At 40.6% G+C, this 22950-nt stretch overlaps 2 protein-coding genes across 2 annotated transcripts; both read right to left on the bottom strand.

The window, feature by feature from the left end:
• Positions 1-874: 874 nt before the first annotated feature.
• Positions 875-17014, bottom strand: unc93b1 (unc-93 homolog B1, TLR signaling regulator). The gene is made up of 13 exons (XM_082538010.1): positions 16819-17014; positions 14324-14440; positions 14027-14168; positions 12236-12389; positions 11991-12152; positions 10405-10534; positions 10214-10310; positions 8490-8614; positions 7061-7243; positions 6618-6891; positions 6416-6537; positions 6205-6327; positions 875-3524 (listed from the first exon to the last, which is right to left on the bottom strand). The coding sequence occupies exons 2-13, from the start codon at positions 14438-14440 to the stop codon at positions 3279-3281; spliced, it is 1875 nt and encodes a 624-aa protein (XP_082394136.1). The 5' UTR covers positions 16819-17014; the 3' UTR covers positions 875-3278.
• A 1454-nt stretch (positions 17015-18468) lies between these two features.
• On the bottom strand, positions 18469-22169 carry timm10 (translocase of inner mitochondrial membrane 10 homolog (yeast)). The gene is made up of 2 exons (XM_082537446.1): positions 21940-22169; positions 18469-19571 (listed from the first exon to the last, which is right to left on the bottom strand). Exons 1-2 carry the CDS (start codon positions 22008-22010, stop codon positions 19376-19378), a joined length of 267 nt encoding a protein of 88 aa, XP_082393572.1. The 5' UTR covers positions 22011-22169; the 3' UTR covers positions 18469-19375.
• Between the last annotated feature and the right edge of the window lie 781 nt (positions 22170-22950).

The raw sequence follows: 22950 nt of genomic DNA, 5'->3' as shown, positions 1-22950 counted from the left end.
TGATGTTATTCCTGTGTTGTGTGTGAATGCAAGACAGTGTTCGGTGTCGAATCAGCTGATCTCCAAAGTGAGCGAGGTGACAGGACAGTAACAAAAGTCAGTGAATAATAATGACTTGATCGCATACTAGACTGTGCAAAACTATTAAGGTGTCAGTCGTACCTGAGCTGAAGAATCAGCTCTACGTGTGTGCACGCCTACAAAGTGTACCAAGTGTACCTCGTGGCGCAGTAGCTCATCCAGATCAAGGGCCACTAAAATTCACAGGTTATTGTAACGTGTGAAGTACAGAAAGAAAGTGGTACGATTTCTTATTTGTTTTCACTCATGCACAAACAAAAAAAAAAATCCAATCCACTGAGAAGTCAGGTTCATGAACACTCCTAACCTAACTCAAGACATAATTTTGCCATAAATAAACCTAATTACAAGATTTGTGTATAGATGGTACAGAGGCACATACAAACACTTATATGAACATTATAATCCAGACAAATACTCTAGGATGAGTAGTGATACTAGTGCCCAGTCAACAAATAAACTTAAGATGACAATTGTGTTTAGGTTTGATTCAATTCTGCCCAATACTGTAGGAGGAGCAGTGATTTTGTGAACTGTGAACAGACTGACAAGTGATAAATACCTCGTGTGGCACTGAAGTAGCCTATTATTTATAAAAAAAAAAATATGCTGTGTGACAATAATTGCAAGCCAATTTACTTCAGTCTTGCTGTTCCTTGTACTGGTTACACTCTGGTTACATTTTCAGGTTTCCATGGCAATGACTAGCTGTCACCACTACCTTAATATAAAGTCAGTGACTTTGACAACACACCACCCACTTGTCAGACGTAAACATCACAGTCAACAATAGTTTGATTCAGCACATCTTTTTACTTAAAACTGCATGTTTATACTGGAGAAAAGCACAAAATACATTCTCAGGGTCAGAAATTACATAAACTGAACAACATCAGCACGGCGATAATGCAGCTAAGCCCTCTAAAACACTTGCAATACCATATAAAGTTGAATTAAATGTTATACATCCACCGTAGGATGTTGATTACATTCCTTCCTCCTACAGTTGGTTAAAATAGAAATCTGTACCTTGATGAATAGAGCTGCTGTGGTTCAAGTACATCCAACCTTACTATCTATATATATATATATATATATATATATATATATATATATATATATATATAGAGAGAGAGAGAGAGAGAGAGAGAGAGAGAGAGAGAGAGAGAGAGAGAGAGAGAGAGAGGTGCAAGCCTAGGTGTTTCTGCATGAAAACACCTAGGCTTGCAGTTAGGGAATACAGAGTGCTGTCCAGTAAATCTAAAGTTACCTCGGAAAACATAAAAACAGAGTAAAACAAAAGACATTTAAGTAAAAGAGGCACAGTAAGAAGAAGTTTTGGTATATATACACAGCAAAGGCTGCACAGTGATGTGCAGAATTCCCTCACGTTTACAAGGCAAATAGCTGACTTGATGCAGGTGAAATTTATGATGGTGAAGTTACAGCAAGTGTTTCTGCATGCCATGACGGCAAACCAGCCATAGGTTGAATAACAGTTTAACTTAGACGTAAGTTTCCAGTCCAGAGGAACCGCAGTGCCTTAAACTCGTATTCTTTCTTATGGCCAGCAGAGGGTGACTCCTCTGGCTCCAAAGTATTGTCCAATATATTAACATTTGAAAGAAATTGACTGTAATGCTCACTCCATTTGTGACCACAGCAAACACTTTCAAGCATGATCCGTTTTTAAAAATACTTAAACTAAAATAGACTGAGTAAGCTTTAGGGTATGGAGACATTGTGTCAAGTCCCTACTTTACGACCATAGTGTTTCTTTGTCAGATCTACCTCTTGCTTGTTACATCACGATTTCTTTTTTTCTTTTTTTTTCAGAAAACATAAAAACATGATAATGCCTATGATTATAATATTGAGTTCAGGGCTCTAAAGGGGACTCCACTAACAAAGGATGTCTTCAAGGCACTCACATCCATCTTTTAAATAGCCTACACTTTAACATCTTTGGGAGTTTAGCCGTCATTAGAAATAATCATTCAGCACAGAAAAGCAGTTACTGCATGAGCAAAGAGGTTTCTATGTTAGACCCTTTGATACTATATTGAAATGATACTGTATGTATATGCAGGTTCAAAAAGCATATTTGGCCCTTTACTGTTTTGACATGTACAAAACACTAAGTTATGTATGAGTGTTTCTTCATCTAATGTCCCTTTGAGAATGGAATTAGTGGGTTTGCATTTGTAGCACTTTATTTTAGAGTGCATGAACCTCATCTGGACTTAGCATCGTCTTCGGCTAATCGGCAACTTCTAGCAATTATTAGCAGAGCAGAGTTCACAGACACAATGCTAATGTACTCTCAGCTTTAACATGCACTGTGCAACTAGTGTCTGGAATGCCCACCGTATCACCTGCTACAAACCAAGATGGAGCAAGTAATGTTGCAGGGCTACATGCTAATGTTAGCATATAGCTCGTGTGGCTGTAGTCCTTTCAGTTTGTTTGTTTCTGAATATTATTTTAGATTTCTAAAATCTATACCTTACTGGGATTAGTCAGAAAAGACTGAACTACGCACATGCTGAATGCTGCACTTCATCAAACATATATTCAAGCTCATCTTCTGCATCTCACAGCAGACAGCTTCTGACAATGCCTTGTGTGATTCCAGATTCTCTGACTAATGTGCAAACACTATTAAATGAAATACTGAAATTATAAGGAATTAAAACAACAAATATGGGGCTTTTTTATGTTGCTTACAAGAGGCAGGCTTGTTTTTCTATCAAAACACGCTTCACCTTGTGATTAAACTCAGAAAATCAATTCCTTCATTTTGTCGCTTGCTTTCAACTCTTTCTATGCAGATTTTTTTTCAATAATAAACAACAAATTCTCATGAAGAAGAAGCACAAAAGCAAGTGAAATGCTCTCTGCACTTATCATTTGGTTAGCCAGTCTACATAGAAAGAAAAAGGACTCAATTTTTTGGTTTTATCCAGAATATGCTGATGTGTTATAACAATATAGCCGTTAAAGCTGGTGTACTTTTCTTATTGATGATTGTAATTTCACTTAAGCAGTTACCTATAGCTTTCCTTCAAAGTTAGAAAACTATAAACTATCGGGGCTTTTTCTTAATTTTTATATTTTCCACTGAAAAACAAAAATTTACAGAAATATTAATGAATAAAAGAGCGTCCAGTGCTATTTTAACTCTTCCTCTCCTCTTCTCATATCTCTCCGTCCCTCTCGTTCACACGGGCGTCGTCCTGTCCACGGCCCTCGGCTCCTCTTCTCCTGGCTCTGGGTGAGTTAGCTCCCTGATACCAACCCTCTTGGTCCCTTTCCTCCCCGTCCAAATTTTGCACTACATCACAGTCGTCTTCCTCCCTCTCATCTTCTCTGTCGTCCTCCTCGCTCCTCTCCGAGTCGGACTCATCGGAGTTGTCCTCTTCCAGGTAGCGGTAACCTTTGACCTGAGGACAAAAAGAATTAGTTGAATTAGTTGCTCTGATGTCAAAACCCGTTTCTAGCTTAGTATGCAGTAGCATTTTTCACAATAAAATGCACTGATCCTTGGATTACCTTCTTCCAGAAGAAGGACAAATCAGTTTTTAGCAATTCTAATCTAACCACATAACAAAACGCTATATTCTACTTATATAAAACGCTTATGTAAGCAGACAATCTCTCAACAGCCTGTTCTATCTACTTCTTTTGGTCTGCCATCACTCAGAAACCTCAAAATAAAACTTCCATTTACTTTAATGTAAAACAAATAAGATCCTTCAAAGCTTGATTGAAGCGCCTTTTTATATTTTTGCGTGAAAGGCTAAAATCTAAAATCAACAGAGAAGGAGTCAGCAAAATAAATCAGACTGAATCCACAAAAATGCCATCTCAAGGATTTTCTGTGTGCAAATACTTGTTTCTGATAGGTCACTGTTATACACAGCAAAATCCATGCATAGAATATAACAACAACCATGTGTATTCAGTGACTTCGCACATGTTTAAATAGTGGCACGGACTTGATAGACATGTAATATTATTTTCAGACATTGTCCTAAAGGACACCTTCATGGGTAATACTGCTCATACATTTGCAGATAACTGTAAACTATGTTTGAAAAACTAATTTGCCTTTGGTGTGAGTTTTTTTTCTACAAAAGAAAATGAAGGAAAAAAAGGGAAAAATAATGAGCTTATATCTACTCATTCCTCTTCAAAGAAAAAGTTTTTACAGACTGCATGGGGGAGTTTTTGGCATGCCCCAAAGTAATTTCAGCCAGAGCATAAGAAAAATAATCAGCTGCCTCTTAATTAGGGTTTCATTTTTGTCAGATGATCAGAAATACAGGAATATGCATGGATGTCTGTCAAATACGGTAACATGCACTAATTGCCTGTATTGTCTGCTTACAAACACAGCCACCTCCCAAAGGCCCACAGAGACCTTTATGATATGTTCAGTTCCATATCACAGAAAGACTCTGATTGTTGTTGAAATCTAAAGAAACGATGACAGCTCGTGCAGAAAATGCGTCACTGCTCAGTTTGTGGTGTAGTTGATAAACAACACTGTATTTAATCTTCTTTAAACAGACTATTTTTTGCCTGCTGCCTTATTGCAAAACCAAAAATTCAGATCAATCAGAATATTTTTATTCAGATTTATGTATAATATCTAAGTATATCTTAAATCTAAACTAATATATCTTAAAGCCACTATAATATGTCCACAGAAAAGTCGACATACTCGACTCCACTCATGTTGATGAGATGACGAAGGAACATGAGAAGTTGGAGTCAGGTAGCAAAATGAGATCCTCGCTGCGTAGCTTCAGTTTACAGTCAATTAAATGTGAATTAAACATGAAGTTGGTCACAGCTGCATAATAAATTGCTACAGCTGTATTTTATTACGTGAGGTTTAACAGTGCTCAGAACGTTTCATATTTAGGGACACTTTTAATTAAATTGATAACATGGCACAATGTGACAAGATTTTGAATTATCTTTTAACCACACACACAGAATCTATGACAAGCAGAGAGTCTGGTGAAATTAAATGACTGAAACAACATATGAATACAAGGTTTTAAAGAGTGCCCCTGTGGCCATGGTTTGCATATTCCAGCTGCGTGCCGGTGCCTGTTTTATAAATTGACAGTGAAAACACTTCACGTGTGCATCTTCAATTATAGCCTCTGCCCTTCAGGTGGATTTTAGGAATTGAGGCATCCTCCAGCGTGATGTACTGAGACCGATTTCAAGGGGACAAGGAGGCGGATGGAGGACAGAGGAGATGAAATTAGAGAAATGAGAAAAGCATGCCACACCTGAGTGCAGCAGCTGATCAGCATTCTGCTCATTAATGAAACTGCACTTCAATCCAGCACTACTAAACCACTCCTTACTGGCCACTGTGATCTGTGTTTTCGGGATGAGCTCAGTAAAATTCAAAACGTGACCTAGGGTAACCTAGGGTAACTTCTCTGTCTTGTTATGTTTGAGTAATTTTGCCTGTAAGAATGTGGAAGCTTGGTAGGGGTTCTCTGCCATGTTCTAAACTGTTTTCCTGTGTTTGTGAGTAGCAGCAGAGCCTAATTAGTTTATAGTCTTCAATGTTTTTATGTTTTTAACACAGAGCTCCGATTTCTTTTTTTCTTTTTTCATGGTTTTGGTGGCGGTGTTGGAGCAGAGGTCCAGGGGTCAAACCTTGGAGACCCTGAAGTCTAGCTTCCTCCTTATTTTATTCCCCTTTTTCCTTCTTTAATTATATAACTTGTTGACGTATAATGATTTATAGCAGAGGAGAGGCCTGTCCATTAGTTCTGACTTAAGGTTTTCTAGTGCCCACTATTCATGTTACACCTTGTGTCACCTTATACTTCAGGTAAAGACTATAACACACTGTGTGCGCAAAGAAACCTCTCAAGGTTCCCACTGAGTTTGTCATGTCCCCAGCGCCCTGCATGCTCTAATCAGGTTTTTTTTTTTTCGGAGAGAAAACATGTCGGACAAACTCTCCTGCTGTGTGGAACGTGACAAAACAACTTTGATTTTCCTGAAAACATGCAGAGATCATGTTTGAAAAGGGCTCATTACAAAGACCAGATTCATGTATTGATCCTCGATGGACTGACTAGTTACCTTGTGTCGTGGCCGAGGGATGCGAGGCAGTCTGAATGGCACTCTCTTGGCCAGGCGACGCTCCATCACCCAATAGCAACAGCAAGCCAGCAACAAAGTGACTAGTAGTATGGAAAGTTTTGCCTTAAAGGAAAGTGAAGAAAAAAATAGGTTAGACTAGGAACAAAAAAATGGAGGGAAAAACTAACGACATAAACACCGAGTCACATACCCTCATAGGAAGACCATACCAAAGGTAGACTATAAAGATGGCGATTGCCTGCCACCAGTGATAGATGGTGTAGACAAAGTCCAGGCGTTCCTTTTCTTCAGCGTACAGCATTCCGAGTAGGGCTGGAACACACAGAGGAACTCATGTTGTCACGTGTCATAGCTGAAGACATGCAAACATAGAGACCATGGATGATACTCACTGCTGACGCCTGTCTTGTTCAGGGCGGTGCCGAGTCCCCATAGCGCAGAGATCACTAGTAGAGGGCCCTCATACTTGGGGCGATTCGGCTCTGGAGAAAATGCCATGAGAACCACCACAAGCACTCCATGCACAAAAGCACCACTGATGAGACACACCCAGCGTGGAAGCCGTAAGAGGGAAAGGCTAAGGGAGGAAAAGATGGAGGCGGAGAGGCCGTAGATGACGATGAGAAGCCACAGTTTATTTAGACCCAAAGCACATACACCGTAAGACTGTTGAGAAAGAAGGGGGGGGAGACACATTCTTTCAACATTTTATGACCTGATTCACGACTCTGCTTTCTCTCATGACATCCTTAAATCCTACATCTTTACATCTGTATTTCCGTTTCTCTTTAACAAACTTAAACTACTGTACAGACAATCTGCATGAGTTTAGTACCAGGGTGAATCCAGAGATGGCAAACAGTGTCTCGAATCCACTGTAGATGAAGAAGGGGCAGAGCAGCCGCAGGCGGTAGTCCCTCAGGTGTTTGAAAGGCAGCTGAAAGATGTTTCCCCAGCCTATACTGCGAAGGTCGATCTCTTCTGTTGGGCGGTAGGCGGCCCCACACAGCCCGAGGAACTGTGAGTAGCAGCACACAGAGATCACTTTATTCAGAATAATTTTCAATGGAGCTTGTGCTTCAGTTTGTTTTTGTCCCATGGTGAGGTTTTAAAAAATGTCTAAGAATAGAACAAACACAACAGATGCCTGAGAGCAACATTAGCTCTTAAACTAGCAGCTGGTACCCAGTTGGTACAGACTAAAGCCAGTGAAAAAGTGTTTTAGCATCTATTAGCTTGTTTTAGTTTACAGTCTCATCACTTTCATCGTTTCCAGCAATTCCTCGAACAAATTGTAAGCCAAATGGATGCTAGCTTCCCAGCAAGAATCCCAATTCACTGACTTTAAATACCAGAGGTCTGAGGTGTTTTCCAGTGCTTTGTTCATATCTTGCAAGTAGCCACAAGAACGGTTATAAAACGTCTGATTGGATCACCCTACATGGTATAATGTGAGCCTAACAATAATAGAATACTGTAAAACAACTAATATAGAACTTTCAAGCACATAAATTACAGCTAATGGTAATCAACTCTGTTACAAGACCACCACAGACCTTATCTTTGGGGATGCCTGGAGTTGCGGCGCTCTGCTGCTTCTCTGTTTACGCTTTATAGTTTGCAGCTTTAGCTTTACAGTAGCTCTCCTGTGATTTCTTTTATAACATCAATCTGAACGTCTTGTTTATTGAATATTTATAGCTTCTTGTGGGTTACACATGCTAACTGTGAGAGAGGTTCTCAGCTGCACACAACATGCCATATTTTAGACATCAATACAGGTTTGAAAAAGGCTTAATTTTTTCCTTTATTTATAAAGATTTGATATTATCTAAGGATTAATTTCTCTTCTCTGTAAATCCAAACATTCTTAAGAAAACTTTGCAAGTCTTTTATCACATGTAATTCCATCTGAAATGGCTTCCTCAGAGCATTTTTACATTTATCTTTTAATGAGAAAGTGATGTACACGGGGATTTATAAGAATAAGATTACCGTTTCAGCTCGGTGTTAATTCCATCAGAGCATTTTTGGGTACCCAATTCAATTTTCTCTCAGTAATTTGCTCTTTGTTTTGGTTTTATATGCTTGTCTAGTGACTACTTAATGCTGATGTTTTATTGTTGTTTTGCAAGAACGTCACAACAGGAAACAGCGACACAGATTATACAAAGCCTGTCTAGATAATTAGAAAACAAACACCTAAACAAACTGAATGACCTCGAGTCTACGTGTTTATGTGCCTGTGTAGGAAGAGAACTTACAATGATCATGGAGAGGAAGGCGAAGCCCATGAGCACGCTCTCCACTTGGATGAGCAGCATGGAGCTTGGCAGTTTTTTCAGCACGGTGTTGTTGAAGCCGGGGATCAATCCGGTGACTTTAGCACCTGGTTTAGGGACAGGAAAGAAATTAGAAAATAACTGATGTCAGCCAAACAGCCTGTGTTAATCCTACAGACTGTTAAAGTGTCTGTCTGTACATTTAAGCAACAAACTGTACTTTACAGACTTTTATTGCAGCCGTACTTTATAAAATTACAAAAATGCTTTAAAAGTCTCTGAGTGGATGAAAGGCAGATAGGAATGCTGATTTAATAAAACCTAACAGAGCTGCAGACTGAAGAAAACAAAGTTCTTTATGCAGTTGTGATGTAAATCGAAGAGGTCAGCTACAGTCATGTGATCCTCTACCTCAGGTCTGTTTCCTCCTACTGTTAAAATGTGTGTTTTTTAGCCAGTAAACCTACTTCTACTTCCACTTAATGAAAACATCTGAATGGGGAAACTGTGACACAGCCTGTCAGTTGGTGATGTTTCTCTTTAAGTTTCATTTTGAATAATACCAATGTTACCAACTATTTTTATTTTTTACCACCTTTTTAGTTTTGCACTGCTGATTTTAAAAAAGCAGCTGTGATCATGGTGCTTAAATAGTACTGAAAGTACTGTGCAAAAATCTTAGAGGCATGCAGCAATTTATTGAACCAGCAAAAACAGCTTGAACAGTTCTAGCCTGTAGGCTTTTTGAAGGACATTCAAAGCTCTACTTTGGCTGTTTCTGCCTTTTGTTCATTTCTCTGTCAACATGATCCCCACTGCTTTAATAATGTTGAGGTTCAGGCTCTGGGGAGACCAACCCATGATGTGTTTTTCTATCCAGTTTTTTTTCTGCACTGGCAGTGCAGGGATCATTGACATGTGGAATAATTAGGCTGAATCATTACATCACTAGCAGTCTTTGTAGATAAGATTGAGTACTGAACATCAGATTTCAAATTTGCGCTGAAAGTTGAAAATACAAATTGACATTTTATTGCTTTTTGAAATTCACAAATCCAGCAGACACAGAACAATGTGTGGATATTTCAACCTGTTTCCAGCACCTGGTGAGATAACGAACCTCCAGGTTTGGCTGTGGTTTGGTCTCTGAGAGAAGTGTGTGGCTCTTTTACAAGCCTCTTGCTAATTTTACTTGTAGTACTTGGATTAAACCAGGTAACAAAGTGGCTGTGTCAGCTTTTTCTTTTCTTTTTTTTTTTTAATAATTACGTTCTGCCTAGTCAATATTAACACTCGGGCAACAAAGTGTTTGTCTATGATTACTCTGAATCCTCCAAACACTCCACAAGGCACTAGGAGAACTAATAAAGAGTAAGACGGGAAGACTGATGGACTTCCTTGTGTGTTTTTACAAAATAAAAAGCAGGGATGGGAGTTAAAATCTCTAAAATATAATTTATTATAAATAGAAAAAGTTACATGAATTAACTGGTTTTAAATGACAGCCTCACAATTAACAGGATAGATTGTTTTTTTCTTTTTTTGGAATGATGATGGATTTAGTTGAAAAGTTGATAAAAATTCCTATTTCCCATACTCTTCCTCTTAATATTAACATGGAAGTAAATTTAACTTTTATTGTCCCGAGCTTATTATGGTGTATCTGTACAAGTCGCTACTGGAAGTGAGGAGGCAAGTTTCTTTACCGCAGTGTTTCACTTGGGCGAGGACGTGGGAGTTATCATGGAGGTAAACGCTGTTGAGGACGAAGGCCATGGGGAACTCGGCGAAGACAAAACTCAGCTGACGCAGAAGAAAAGAAAAAGGTTTGCCCGTTTGTCCAGCAAACAGTATGATATTAATAACATCATTAATGAGGGAAAGCTGAAAGACTCACATTGAAAATGATGTTAAAGACCGACTGGAAGACGATGATATAGCTGTGGCACGCTCCCTTTGGGAGCTTCTTCTGCTCCTGCACGTGCTCCTCCTTATAGTTGACGCATTCATAGTACTGCTGTGCCATCCTGCGCATATATGAGAGTGTTTATGGTGTTAGAAAACAAATTTAGAGGCATTTATTTTGTACTTATCTTCAATTAATCACACGAGCCCCTTGTCTCTGTGTATGAAGTGTTTAAATTGATCAAAACCACATAGGCTGTCTCTGTTTCACACTAACAACTACGCTTTGCCCTATAAATGCTCTATATTCAGGAGGTGTAAAGAACCCGAGAACAAGCTTTACATTCACATTTCCTCTTTTAGGATTTAGCGACTTCATAAAAGGCAAAAACACATCAGAGCATTAAAAAAAAAGTATTCTGCCAGCAGCATTTATAATAAAAAGAAAGATCAATACAAACTGAACAGGCGGTGACAGAAAAAAAGATCTCAGCTTGTAGTCAGCGCAGCACGGCTCAAAAGAAATACAACAAAGAGCCCGGTAAATTGTTCTTTCAGTCTGCCGTTGATTAAACTGATACAAGGTTTTGTTACATCTGTTGATGAAAAGACATTTTAAATAATGCTCACTCGATGATGCTTTCTGAGAGCTTTGTTGTGCCGGAGGGACACGTGAAGTAGGGACAGGTATTCAGTGTCTTCATAAAGCAGCAGCTCTTATCATCCACATGAAACATGTAAACATTAGACCTTACATCTAGCAGAAATATGGAGCATTGCTCGATTAGCTACTAGGAAAATTGTGCCAGGCTCTAAAACTCCAGGAGTCCCATTTTTGCTTGAAGAGCTACAATAGCAAAATGTTCTTTACAGAGCTCTACTACTGCCTACACTTGAGATCTTCTTCTGTCGCTCTGTTAAATCCTGTAGCTACTCATGATAAACACGTAGTTTCAAGTAATGATGTCTGCATATAAACAAACAATTCCTGTGAGCCAAAAGTGTTTAGGGCTTCAGACTGCTCTAAACACTTTTACTGTAGTCTTGGTTGTTTGATGTCACTGTGGCACATGGATCTGGCTGTGACCACAGAGGCCTCCATTTGCTGTTCAAACCTTCTGCTCATGAGCAACTCAGACAAAAGCTGGGATAGAGACTAGAGAGAGGAGCTGAAACGGCGTGTTTCTCACAGAGGATGAACTGAAGAGCCGCACTAAAGCCTTTTTATAAGGTATTGTTTGTTTGTTTTTTCAAGATTTCAATCGTCCTCTCTCATCTAAAAGTCTGCTGACAAAGCCCACTACACCACTGTATTGTGCCTCCCATGGAGACTTTCTTGCTCTTTCTGCTAGTTTGTTTTACCTGATCGGCCCGTGATTGGCTCGCTTTTAAAAGAATGAATGAGGCAAGAGGAACAGCCGCTTTCTACTTCCTTCACTGGAATAGAATATTCTGAAAGGTTACTATAGTTTTAGGGGATTTTTTGTTTGTTTGTTTTTTATTTCTATAAATCTTAAGACGCAGCAAGGGTTAAGGAAGCACTTCCACCCACCCAAACTTCTACTTCTTCTTTCTCACCGTGTGATATAATTTCCCAAGGAGGCCCACAGGGGCACAATGGCCACACCGATGGCCACAGCCGATGGAACGAGGGTGTAGTAACGCTCCCAATAATTTGTAGAGACGAAGAGAGCGTAGATCCCCGAAGCCAGGAACATCATCCACTTGGTACCTAGAAACCTGGATGTGAGACAGGGTGTTTAAAGGAAGAGCAGGAACATTTATATAAAGACATGTTTTAAAACTTGGGTTTATGTTGCTACCTGATGAGGAGAGGCGTGTACAGGAGGCCTATGATCGGTGTGACATTAATCCCCATCAGCATCTTCTGGTCGATGTCCTGCAGGCCGAGGTTGCTGTACTTTACCTCACGGTAGGTCGTATCATAGTGGAGGATCAACTGCATCTGCAGGAGGCCTGTTGCACACATGTACAGGTACAGTAAATGTTCACGAGTTGCACCTTAGAACACATATGCATCAACACTACAATGAGCGGGTGGAGGGAGGTTTGGAGTCTTCTCCCACCCCCATTCTCTGCGGCCTGCTGGAGCGGGAGGGCTAGTAGGAGGAGTTGGCCGTCCGGCTGCGGTCTGGGGTGTGGGGCCTCCCTGCTGCTGCGGAGTCGGGGTGGTCTGCCTCTCCCCACCGCAGGGAAAAGGGTAACACCACCTGGGTCTGGGTGCAATTCCCCCCTCCAGGGGCAAGGGTACCTAGACCCGGTTTGTAGAGTACGCTTGGGGAGTGTGATTGTGTGTACAGCGTCTCTTTATGTCTGTCTCCACGTTGGTTGAGTGTGGAGTGAGTGCATATGAGAGCATGAGGGTGGGAATGGATGTTTGTGTCTGTGTGTGCCTGTATGTCTGTGTCTATATGTCAGGTTGGGTATCAGACGCCACCTCTATGGGGACACCTCAGGCCCTCCAAGGTTTGGAGGCCTATCTCCACCCACCACCACTTCCCCTGCCGGTGGCGGACTCCCTCAGGTGTCGGTGTGTTGGTGGTTCTTTGTGTCTGGGGGTGGGCGTCCGGGTACACACCGGCTCACTCCTTGGCGGCCGCTTGTCGGGGCCTGGGGCCTGGGGCTCGCTCGGGCCCCTTTGGAGGTGGGGTGCCCCCGGCCTCTCGGCCTAGGGCTCGGTCACTCAGGCACAGCTGGGGGCCGGCGGAGCTCACGGGCGCGTCACTGCAACCCCCCCTGGCTTCTGCTCCGCGGCTGCTGAGTGAGCCCTCATCTGGGACTCTCCTCAGCTCTTAACTGGAACAGTGGCGCGGCTGCCCCTCTGTTGGTCTTCCATGGTCTCTTGTGTTCTGGGGGCCTCTGGATGTCTGGAGTTTTGATCTCCTCCATACCCGCTTCACACCCTGGAGGACGGGGCTGTGGCCCCCCCACACTCCCTAGCAGATCATTACATGGAGAAACCTTTGGAATGCAAGCATGCTGATCCACACAGGTATGCACACATGGGTATTCACAGACACGGACTAAAGCTTTCTTGGCTGCTGCCTCAAAGCACACTGTGCGCTGTCTATCTTGCGTGCTGCACAATATCGTTTATTACTTAGTAAATACTGATATCTATGACTAGCTAGTTTATTGTGATGGTGCTTTGTTTTCTCTATTATTATGTTGCTCTTTGTTGTTTGCTGTCTCCTCTGTTTGTTTGTTTGTTTGTTTGTTTTTTCTCCATACAGGTGACCCAGGAGTTTTTTTTTTTTTTTTGTTTTTTTTTTTGTTTTTGTTTTTGTTTTTTGTTTTTTGTCTCTCTTCCCCCCCCCTTCTCACCGTCTCCTCTCCCCTTGGGTTTTCTTTCTTTCTCTCCCCCTCTCTCTCTCATTCATTCCCCCTGTCCTATTTATTAAAAAAAAAAAAAAAAAAAAAAAATGACAAAGGATGAACTGAAGCTCTGCCATCACGTAATGTCGCATACTGCTGTTTCTGATGTCATTTATAAAAAAAAAAAAGAAAAAAAAAAAAAAGTAAATGTTCACGAGTATTCAAGCTACCCTGTCTGTGTTTGCCAGTTTCAGCACCCCATCTTCAGGGAAACTCACCCATGTACACACTGTACACAATCATGGCTCCAATACTGGCTGCAACAACATTCTTGATGATTCCCAGCCTCTTCCTTCGATAGTATTTCTTCTCCTCCTCCTCCTCGTTGTAATCTGCCTGTGGGCCCAAAAACTCCTCCATCTAAAGAAAGAAGGACAAAAAGTTATGCAACACTTAAGCAGAGGCAGAGACGTGTTTATCAAATTAAAATCGGATTGTTCTGATCCGTAGTACACCAAAACTGATAACCAGAGAAGCTGGATTTATGAAGGTTCTCTGAAATCAGCTGAGCTCACCTGGCCCTGCACGTTGTCTTCGTGGTCCACATTGAGCATTTCGTTCACGTTGCCATTTGGAGGCACAACAAACTGATCATCATGAGGGATCAAAGCTTCATCGCCAGTTGCCTCCATCTGGTGACCAGAAGAAGCAGCACGCTATATTAATACTTCACTGCACCTTCTGCCATCATCGAAACCAATCGGCCACCTGCAGCCACCGTGGTTTTCAAGCTGCTGCACATGAACGAAACTCTAATTATAGATGCTTAAAGTTTTCAGAATCAAATTAACTGCAGACGTAAATATCATTAGTGTAATTACTATAATGTTGTATCAAACACACCTGACTCCAAATCACTTTAGATGCATTTTCAGATTTATTTTTAAGTATTTTGTTCATTTATTTTTGTTTTGAGTACTCTGAGACAAAACATAACTGGCTAATTTTAGCACATGTATTTATAGCTTTAAAACTGAACACGTTATAAAGTGAGATTGTGTTAAAATTCACAAAAATGCATACAGAAGCAGCATTACAGAAGCCATACTTCCTCTTAATTGTTTCTCAACACAACGTGCCAAAACGTTTTAAAGCTTGAAAAGCTATTTTAATACAAATATTAAGAAATCATAGAATAGGGGGTGGCAGTTATATAGAGGATATGTTCAGATAAGGGACTACTCACATTCACATCAGGATATGATATTTTCATTTATTTTAAAAACTAGCTGAATGAGTACTTTAACACGCGACTGTTTAACTTATTTTATCCAAGTTTTTATTTCAAGTGAAATTATTATACGTAAAAGTCCAACAAAATATTCACATTTAATGAAACATAAAAAAGACGAGCAGTGTGTGCTGTTGTTTAAAGAAATTCAGTTTCAGTTGTGTGTCCAGAGCAGTATGGCAGGTTGACCTTCCCGTGCACCGTGAGCTGCACGTTTATTACGCGTGCCGATCACGGTGCAGCTACAAAAGTCCAAAACCTTCACATGTGTTTTTGGAGCTAAACGACTGCAGCGTTTCTAAACAACTAAAACTAACTAAAACTTGCAACTCTTCTTACATTTGTATGCCTCTGTAATAATACTGGAATCACCACAAGCTGCAGTGCATTTTATAAAAAGCTGGTGACATTTATGACATCACTGCATTTTTTCCGCTTGTAAAGCCGTCCACTGTTCTATGCTGGACCTTTTGAACCAGTTCTGGTGTTGTGCCAACAACTGATTTCCAATGTTTCCAATGTGTTTTGATGTCTAATGTCTTTACGTATGTTGGCAGACTTTGGTGAACAGGATTCACACAGAGGTTATATATGAAATTAAGAAATGGCCTGTTTTGCAAGTATCTTTATGAGTCTGCATTATTGTACCTACATCATAACCAACTCGGTCTTTTTGGCCACTGTGCTTTTTTGTTGTTTTGTATAGATTCCTCTGGACTGTACATCTCTGCTGTTTACTCTTACTATTTATATCCTCCTGCATAGTTCGTGTGGAGTACCCATAATTTAATTGTGCATGTACAGTGAGGATTAAAGTCCTGTTTTATTGAACTCTCTTTATACAACTGTTATGTTAAATTGTTGCAGTTTCTGCTGCCCTCTTGGCCAGATCACTTTTTAAAAGAACATGTTTCCTTTCAGTGAGGCTTTTCAACCGAATAAATAAAGGATATAAAAAAGTCGCTTTGACAGCAGCTTCTACATTGTGACAGGAATGTTGTTTGTAGCTCAAAATAACTTGATGTCATTCATGAGGGATACATTTGACATATGTTTCACATATTAAAGGCCAACAAGTCAGTAACAGAAGTTTAAATACATGCAATCACTTTGTGGCCTCGCTCAGTCCCTGTGTTTAAGTTGTTAAGTGATAAAGTTTTCTGTTTTTGAATTAAAAACCTGCCGAATCAGTGGTGAGTACCATACTTGGTGATTCAAACCCCCAACAAGAGAAAATGAACTTGCATAGGATACAAGAAGTGTTCCTTTGTTTCTTTTAAATTGTATTTACATCACATTCCTTTGCATAATTAATATTATTCTTACTATTATAGGTTACCATTCACAGTTCATGGACTCCCCCTTCTCCTGTAATAATTACTGAAGTGTCTTTTGTTTCTTTTATGACTTTTTATGACCAGATTTATAAACTGCATTTTTATAAAAGCAGATGTGATCCATCAAAACACCTTTATCGACAGAAAAGCGTGTCTGTCTTAACAAACCAGCCTCATTCACAAGCCTTTTGTTTGCCTGACTTCTCTTTTCCTTCCCAGTATGGAAACTATGAAAGTTAAAGCCGTGCGGGATGGTGTAACTGCGTTTAACCCCTTATTTCAGATTTCTTTGACAGCGTCATATTATGACCCTTGTTATTACTTTCATGACAGTTTGCATCCGGGTCTTGTTGACGTTTCAGCGTTTCAAAGTTATTAGTCAAACCCACGTTCATAAAACAATCACCACCGTGTTTTGCCATCTACCCTGAAATTCACTTACCGTGTCAGTGGAGCGGGGCTGAAGCAGAATGAAGACGGGGACAGAGACACACGGACATCCCCGCCCCTGTGTCCCTTTCAGACCCTGTTGTCGTTACTTCTCCTTTCTTATATTAGGTGCAGTATAAATAAAAAGTTTCGTGGAGGAAACGAAAGTTAGCTATCTTCACTTCCTCACTTGTGCCTGCTTCTCTTAAAGCCACAGACGCGCTTTTAGGAAACACGCCCCCTTCACGCTCTATGTGTGTGTGTGTGTGTGTGTGTGTGTGTGTGTGTGTGTGTGTGTGTGTGTATACATGTTTAGACGTCTTTGTGAGGACTTATGAGGGACAAAATGTTCGTCCCCACGAGTTGAAGGCATTTTTGAGGCTCAAAATGTGAGTTTAGGGTTAGAGTTACAATTAGTTTATGGTTAGGTTTAGGCTTATGATTAGGATTAGACATTCATTTTTGATGGTTAGGGTTAGGGTAAGCGGCTTGGGAAAGCATTATGTCAATGGGATGTCCCCACGAGGATAGCAAACCAGACATGTGTGTGTGTGTCGGAACTTTTAAAGAATTATTAATAATTATTAAGCGCGGTATCACGGGCTGTGGATGGAGGGGGCATGGGATATATAAAATTAATACCGAAGCAAACCGCTTGAAATCCACCGGTTATTATAATTCCGTCTCAGTTGCGCAGTTTGCAGTTCTGTTATAACATCACACGTGTTGTTCTGTTGAGCGGTGGGAGCAACAATGTCTCACACTTGCTCGGTTTGGTTGATTCAGAGCGACCCACCAGATGGCTTTGCAGAGTGCGAGAGCTGCAGTGAACTCATTAATTATACATTTAATAAAAAATAACACGCATTGCTGTTCCTGCTCTGGTGACGTCATGCTGGTACACAGGAGTAAAAATGCACAAACTTTACTTATTCTAGAGAAAGATCTTTAGATCCAGACACTGCCTGCATTATGGATAGAAAGCTGAAAGCCGGTTTCAGTTGCTGCTTGTTTGTGGCTCTCTCTGCCTTCAGTAACTGAAAAGCATGCTCTATTGGTCACAAATAAACACTAGTGGCACGGTTCCACTGCCAGCCATACATGCTCAAACTATAACACTGTCTCTACCATGTCTGACAGATGGTGCAGTGTTTGAGATCTTAAGGTGTCTCTCCTTCGACGCTCAGGTTTTCACTTGTCCATAATGACTTTTAGTTTTAGCCAAGCAGGATCTTTGACATGCTTTTTTGCAAAGTTTAATCTAGCCTTCTTCTTCTTGTGTAACCATTGGTTTGCTTCATGTTTTAAACCCTCTATATCTGCATCTCTTGATTGTAGATATGGTTAATCAGCCTCCCTCCTTGAGCGCGGTCGTCCCTGGCCTGAAGTTGTAAAGCAGTTTTTCTTAAACCAGGAAAGAGTTCTGTGATCATGTTTCAGAATTCTTCACAGAAAATTTCATATCAACAAAACTTTTAGAACCTTTTTTTTTCAAAATGTAGAAAAACACTATGTTGTATCTGTAATAATCACTCGAGATTTCATTGTATTTCATCTTATAGTTACTGTATATTCATTCACACACTCTGCACGAGAGTGAAGTCGAACCATACCACAAACCTCGTGTGAGGGCCAGAATAAATACTTCCAACACTCATGAAGCTAGGCTACACGATGACAGCGCTTTATTAGAGTTAACAGCACACTGTGCAGCTTCTCTGCAGTGCAGATGAAAAGCTGTGTCACTGTGGTTTAAACATGAAGAAAAAGAGACACGCACACTAAAACATGGTCCACTGACACACAGCACAACACAGTCTACACAAGCATGACAAAATGAGCAAAGTTCAGGCATTGTTTTTTTTTGTTTTTATCTGAGCTGTTAAAGACAAAGAACCAACCAGGGTCAAAAGAGTAAACTATGAATAGTACAAAAAAGACATTTTGGCTCAGCCCATAATGAATTCTGTGCATGCCCTGACCCATGATTCGCTGTTTCTGAGGTGTTGCACAGGACTGACATGTCTGCATGACAGACAACTGTAAATAAACTAGTTCCACGGGTTGAACTGCAGCTTTGCAAAGAGTCTATATTTACTTTCAGTGCCTTCCAAAACCAAACAAGAAAAATCTGACCCCAGTTCAAAGGGTGAATTGAGATAAAGATTAAAGTTGAATCATTCTTTGCATTTGTCTGGACCTGTCACATGTAACCAGGTTTCTAGCTTTCTGGTGTTACGCATCAGAGGCCTTTCTCCTTTTCAGTCAGATTTTCAAGTGACTTCGAGAGTCCAGGCTCAACGTACAGAAAGTGGAAAAGATCCAGAGTGTCTGGTCCACTGTGAGTAGTTTCAACATGTCCTTATGCTGCTGATCCACCAAGTTTCTGAGGAAGAGGCAGTTTCTCTCAGCGGGCCCTCGACAGCATTAACTCCACACTTTTTTTTTTTTTATTTCCCACCCTTTAATTAAAATACAAGTCTCTCATTGTTTGAAGCCACACATGCTAACCCCATCCCCATGACCTTTTGATCCCACATCATTCTCCATTTTGTTTTCTTCATCCACGTCTATCCGCTCCCCACAGCCGCCTTCCTCATCATTTCCTCGTCCTGGACTGAGAGCTCCGTCAGCTTGCGTCCTAGCCGCTCGTGAAGGTCCAGATATTTGGCCACGCAGCGGTCCAGGCAGACCGACTCACCCTTGGTCAGCTCTGCCTCCTTATAATGTGGCGGTACGCACTTCCTGTGGCAGGCATTAGTCATTCTGAGAGGAAAGGAAGGAAACAGTCAAGATTCTTCAGTATTAAGAGTGATGATAAAAATACATTTTTAAAACATAACAAACGTGTTACTACATGATATATTCACGCATAAGCACCTTATTGTGGGGTCCCCATTATGACTTGCTTACAACAGTCACTTAGTAAAACAGAACAGCGCCATCTGCTGGAGTTATTTTGTGAACCTAAAGTTGGCTCTGAATACTCTCCTTTTAAAATTCATAGTTTCATATGACCTGATATAATAGTTATTTAATTTCATAAAGATGTTAAATTAACCAACTTTTAGGTCAAGAAAAGGTGCATTTAAGAAGAGTATTTAGAATTTCTGCAAATAAAATGTATTCTGGCTCATGTCACAGCAGAAACGTGCTTCCCGGTGTTGACACAGATCCTTCATCAGAGCAGGGAGAGACACAGATTCAGTTTAATTATATACTTCAAAGAAGAACTAGCAAAAAGTTAAATGGCAACTAATTACTTCCTTTGTCCTCAAAGTCTTCACAGGGATAAGCCCCGAGGACAGAATTTCATACATCCTTGCCCAACAAACACCACATGACCACCGACGGACATTAAACCCAGTTCCTCTTCACTGCAGGAGATTCACAAAGAGACCAAACTCAAAACACATGAAAGTCATCAATCTCTCATTTCATGTTGCTGAATGAGTCTATCCAACAGCACTTCATCTAGCCAAATGTCTTTTAATACAACACCATGCTCATCAGAAGAAGCCTTAAGTTCCTTCTGCAGGTCACCATCACCGTTTGCCTTAGGAGACACAGTGATGGTGACCTGATAAATCACATTTCAGTGGATTATTTCTTTAACCCGATTAAAATTATTGGTTAGGTTCTTCACATCCAGCCCCAGGATTCAAAAAACTGCAACAAGGTAGACGATAAGCCACGAACGCCTCTAACTGCCTGAAAGGCCCAGTTACTGTCACTGTTCTGGTGAACTACAAGAAACAGTTAAACTGTTAAAAACAGGCATTTTACACTATGTACTTCTAAAAGTACTGCCAGCATTGGGATACCAATAAAATCCCCTAAATCTGAAACATCAACTTACTGACATGTCAAAATGTTTCCTGTCAAAAGATACTAAACATAACAAACAAACATGACATGCCTCGCCTACCACCAGACCCAACTAAACAGAACAGCCCATCTGACAACGTCCAACAACTGTGTGACGCCATCACGTCAATACAGACCAAAATCTCTGAGGAATGTTTCCACCATTTTTTTTTATATCTATGCTAAAGGCAAAAGGGGAATTATCACGTATGAGCAAGCACTAATCAGGTGGCCAGTAACATATCTTTAATGGCTCTAAGATGTTGCCAGGTATCATATGAATGTAGAGAACTAGTTAACTAGAATTTGATAGAATTATTGCTCACTTCCATCCACAAAATGTAAACAAACATTAGTATTTGGTTTATGGAGTGATGTCAATAACTGGGCGCCATCAAATTACTGCAGAAGAAAATCCCAGTAAGCTGATAGAGAGCCAAGAGCCAATCAAACCTCAGTCAAAAAAGTAAAGCAAGCAAACTGCTTGTTTCTTGATCTGAATGGTTGAACAAACCCATAACTCATTGCTCATGTATATTTATTCGTCTCTTTCAAGCCAAAAACACCTGCATAAAAGTACATAAACTATTTTCTTTGGCAACTGACTGAATCTGACTCAGTGGATTTTAACTGCAAGACTTTATTAAAAGCACATGAATGTATAATTTGTGCAAGGTCATGAAAGGATAAATATTAACCAGGCTCGTCTTTTCTTCATTCAGAGATGCAGGTCTGTGCTGCTTCTTCCAAGTATAAAAATACTTGTGATCAAAACCACTTAACTTAATATGAATGAATGTACTCTTACACAAGTGACGGCATTTAAGTAGATTACTGTGTTATGACACAAGGACACATCTTTATATTATGAGAAAAAGCCGTACTGTGCTTATACTGTAAAATTGTGACATGTGAAGTAAATTCAGTGAGTTAAGCACTAAACTCAGGCCTTTAAATTTTAGTCACTATAGCTCTTTTTAAAATAAATGCTATCCCACACTGGATTTAACCCTTGCCAGCCTTTAGTAGAAGCCACCCTTTGCCTTAAACATGCCGGCTGGTGGGCCTTTATAATAATGAGCTTCACCAGCAGGACACTTGCTCGCATTAACGATGAGCTGTACAGGCTCAGCTTCACTAAACAGTAATTATCTTTGCACATTATTCTGGCACACTGTAAATACATGTAAGTTTGACACATAAAAGCCGCGACACTTCACAGCAGACTGCTGTGGCTAGCTGAGAGGTTAGCTTGTTTGGGCTTTACCGGTTGTACATGTCAGCCATCATCTCCACCTCCAGCTCCGCCGCCAGCTGCTGCGCCTTCACAGGATCCATGGCTCCGCTTCAGTTCTGCTCACACCGGGTCTCGAACCACAAACACGCCGTCCCGCTGAGCCTCTCCTCCGGACAGCAAGCAAGGAGCAGTACCCGCTGCTTCTGTAACCTTCAAACCTGCACGAAAACACGTGTGTGCCGTTTCCCTCACACACTTCCGGTGACAATAAAGTTGGATTCAAAAAGCAGAAAGCGGAGGGAGCAGGAAGCGCGCCCTCTACAGGTGTGTGTGTGTATTTCTATTTGTCCAAAGTAAGATAAGAGCTTCACAGGGAAGTGAAGGACAAAAAACCTGCTTAAGTTCAAACTGAACATCAGAATGAGGAAGAAAGTTGGTTTGTTCTGTATTTCTGAAACTTCTGTCTCCATTTATTTATTCATGCTATTTGTATTTTATCTATTAGTACATATTAACCGGCATATGTGTGTGGACACCAGAGAAAGAATTTCATTGTACAGAGAAATGCTTTTCTTTGTACACATGACAATAAATGCTTTGAATCTTCTGAGATGTTCCAATGCAGAGAGATCAGAAAAAGATCAAATGTCCAGTGAGCACCAGCTCTCTGGGTAAAAATTAATTGTAGATGGCAGAGGACAAAGGAAAATGGGCAGACTGCTGCAAGCTGATGAGCAGGCAACAGTAACTCAACTAACCACCCGATGCTTGGTTTTGGGGTTGGAAAAAACTGCTTCGTAATTGGACGTCTCGGTTTCTTCTGCAGTATTTGGATGGTTCTGGTGTAAACATAAAAGCATAGATTTACCTTGCTTTGTGTGTCAAGTCCATCCCTTTATGACCACAGTGTACAAATCTTCATATGTCTGCTTCCAGCAAGACACTCAAAGGACCTCCATAGATACCAGAGCTCAATCCAAAGTATTGCATTATAAATGTGTAGCTCATAAATCTGGGGAGCAAACCAGCTGTAACATGTGA

This window comes from Aulonocara stuartgranti (assembly GCF_965226115.1).
Source record: "Aulonocara stuartgranti genome assembly, chromosome: 6".
NCBI classification, from domain to species: domain Eukaryota; kingdom Metazoa; phylum Chordata; class Actinopteri; order Cichliformes; family Cichlidae; genus Aulonocara; species Aulonocara stuartgranti.
This window is presented reverse-complemented; position numbering and strand designations above follow the sequence as displayed.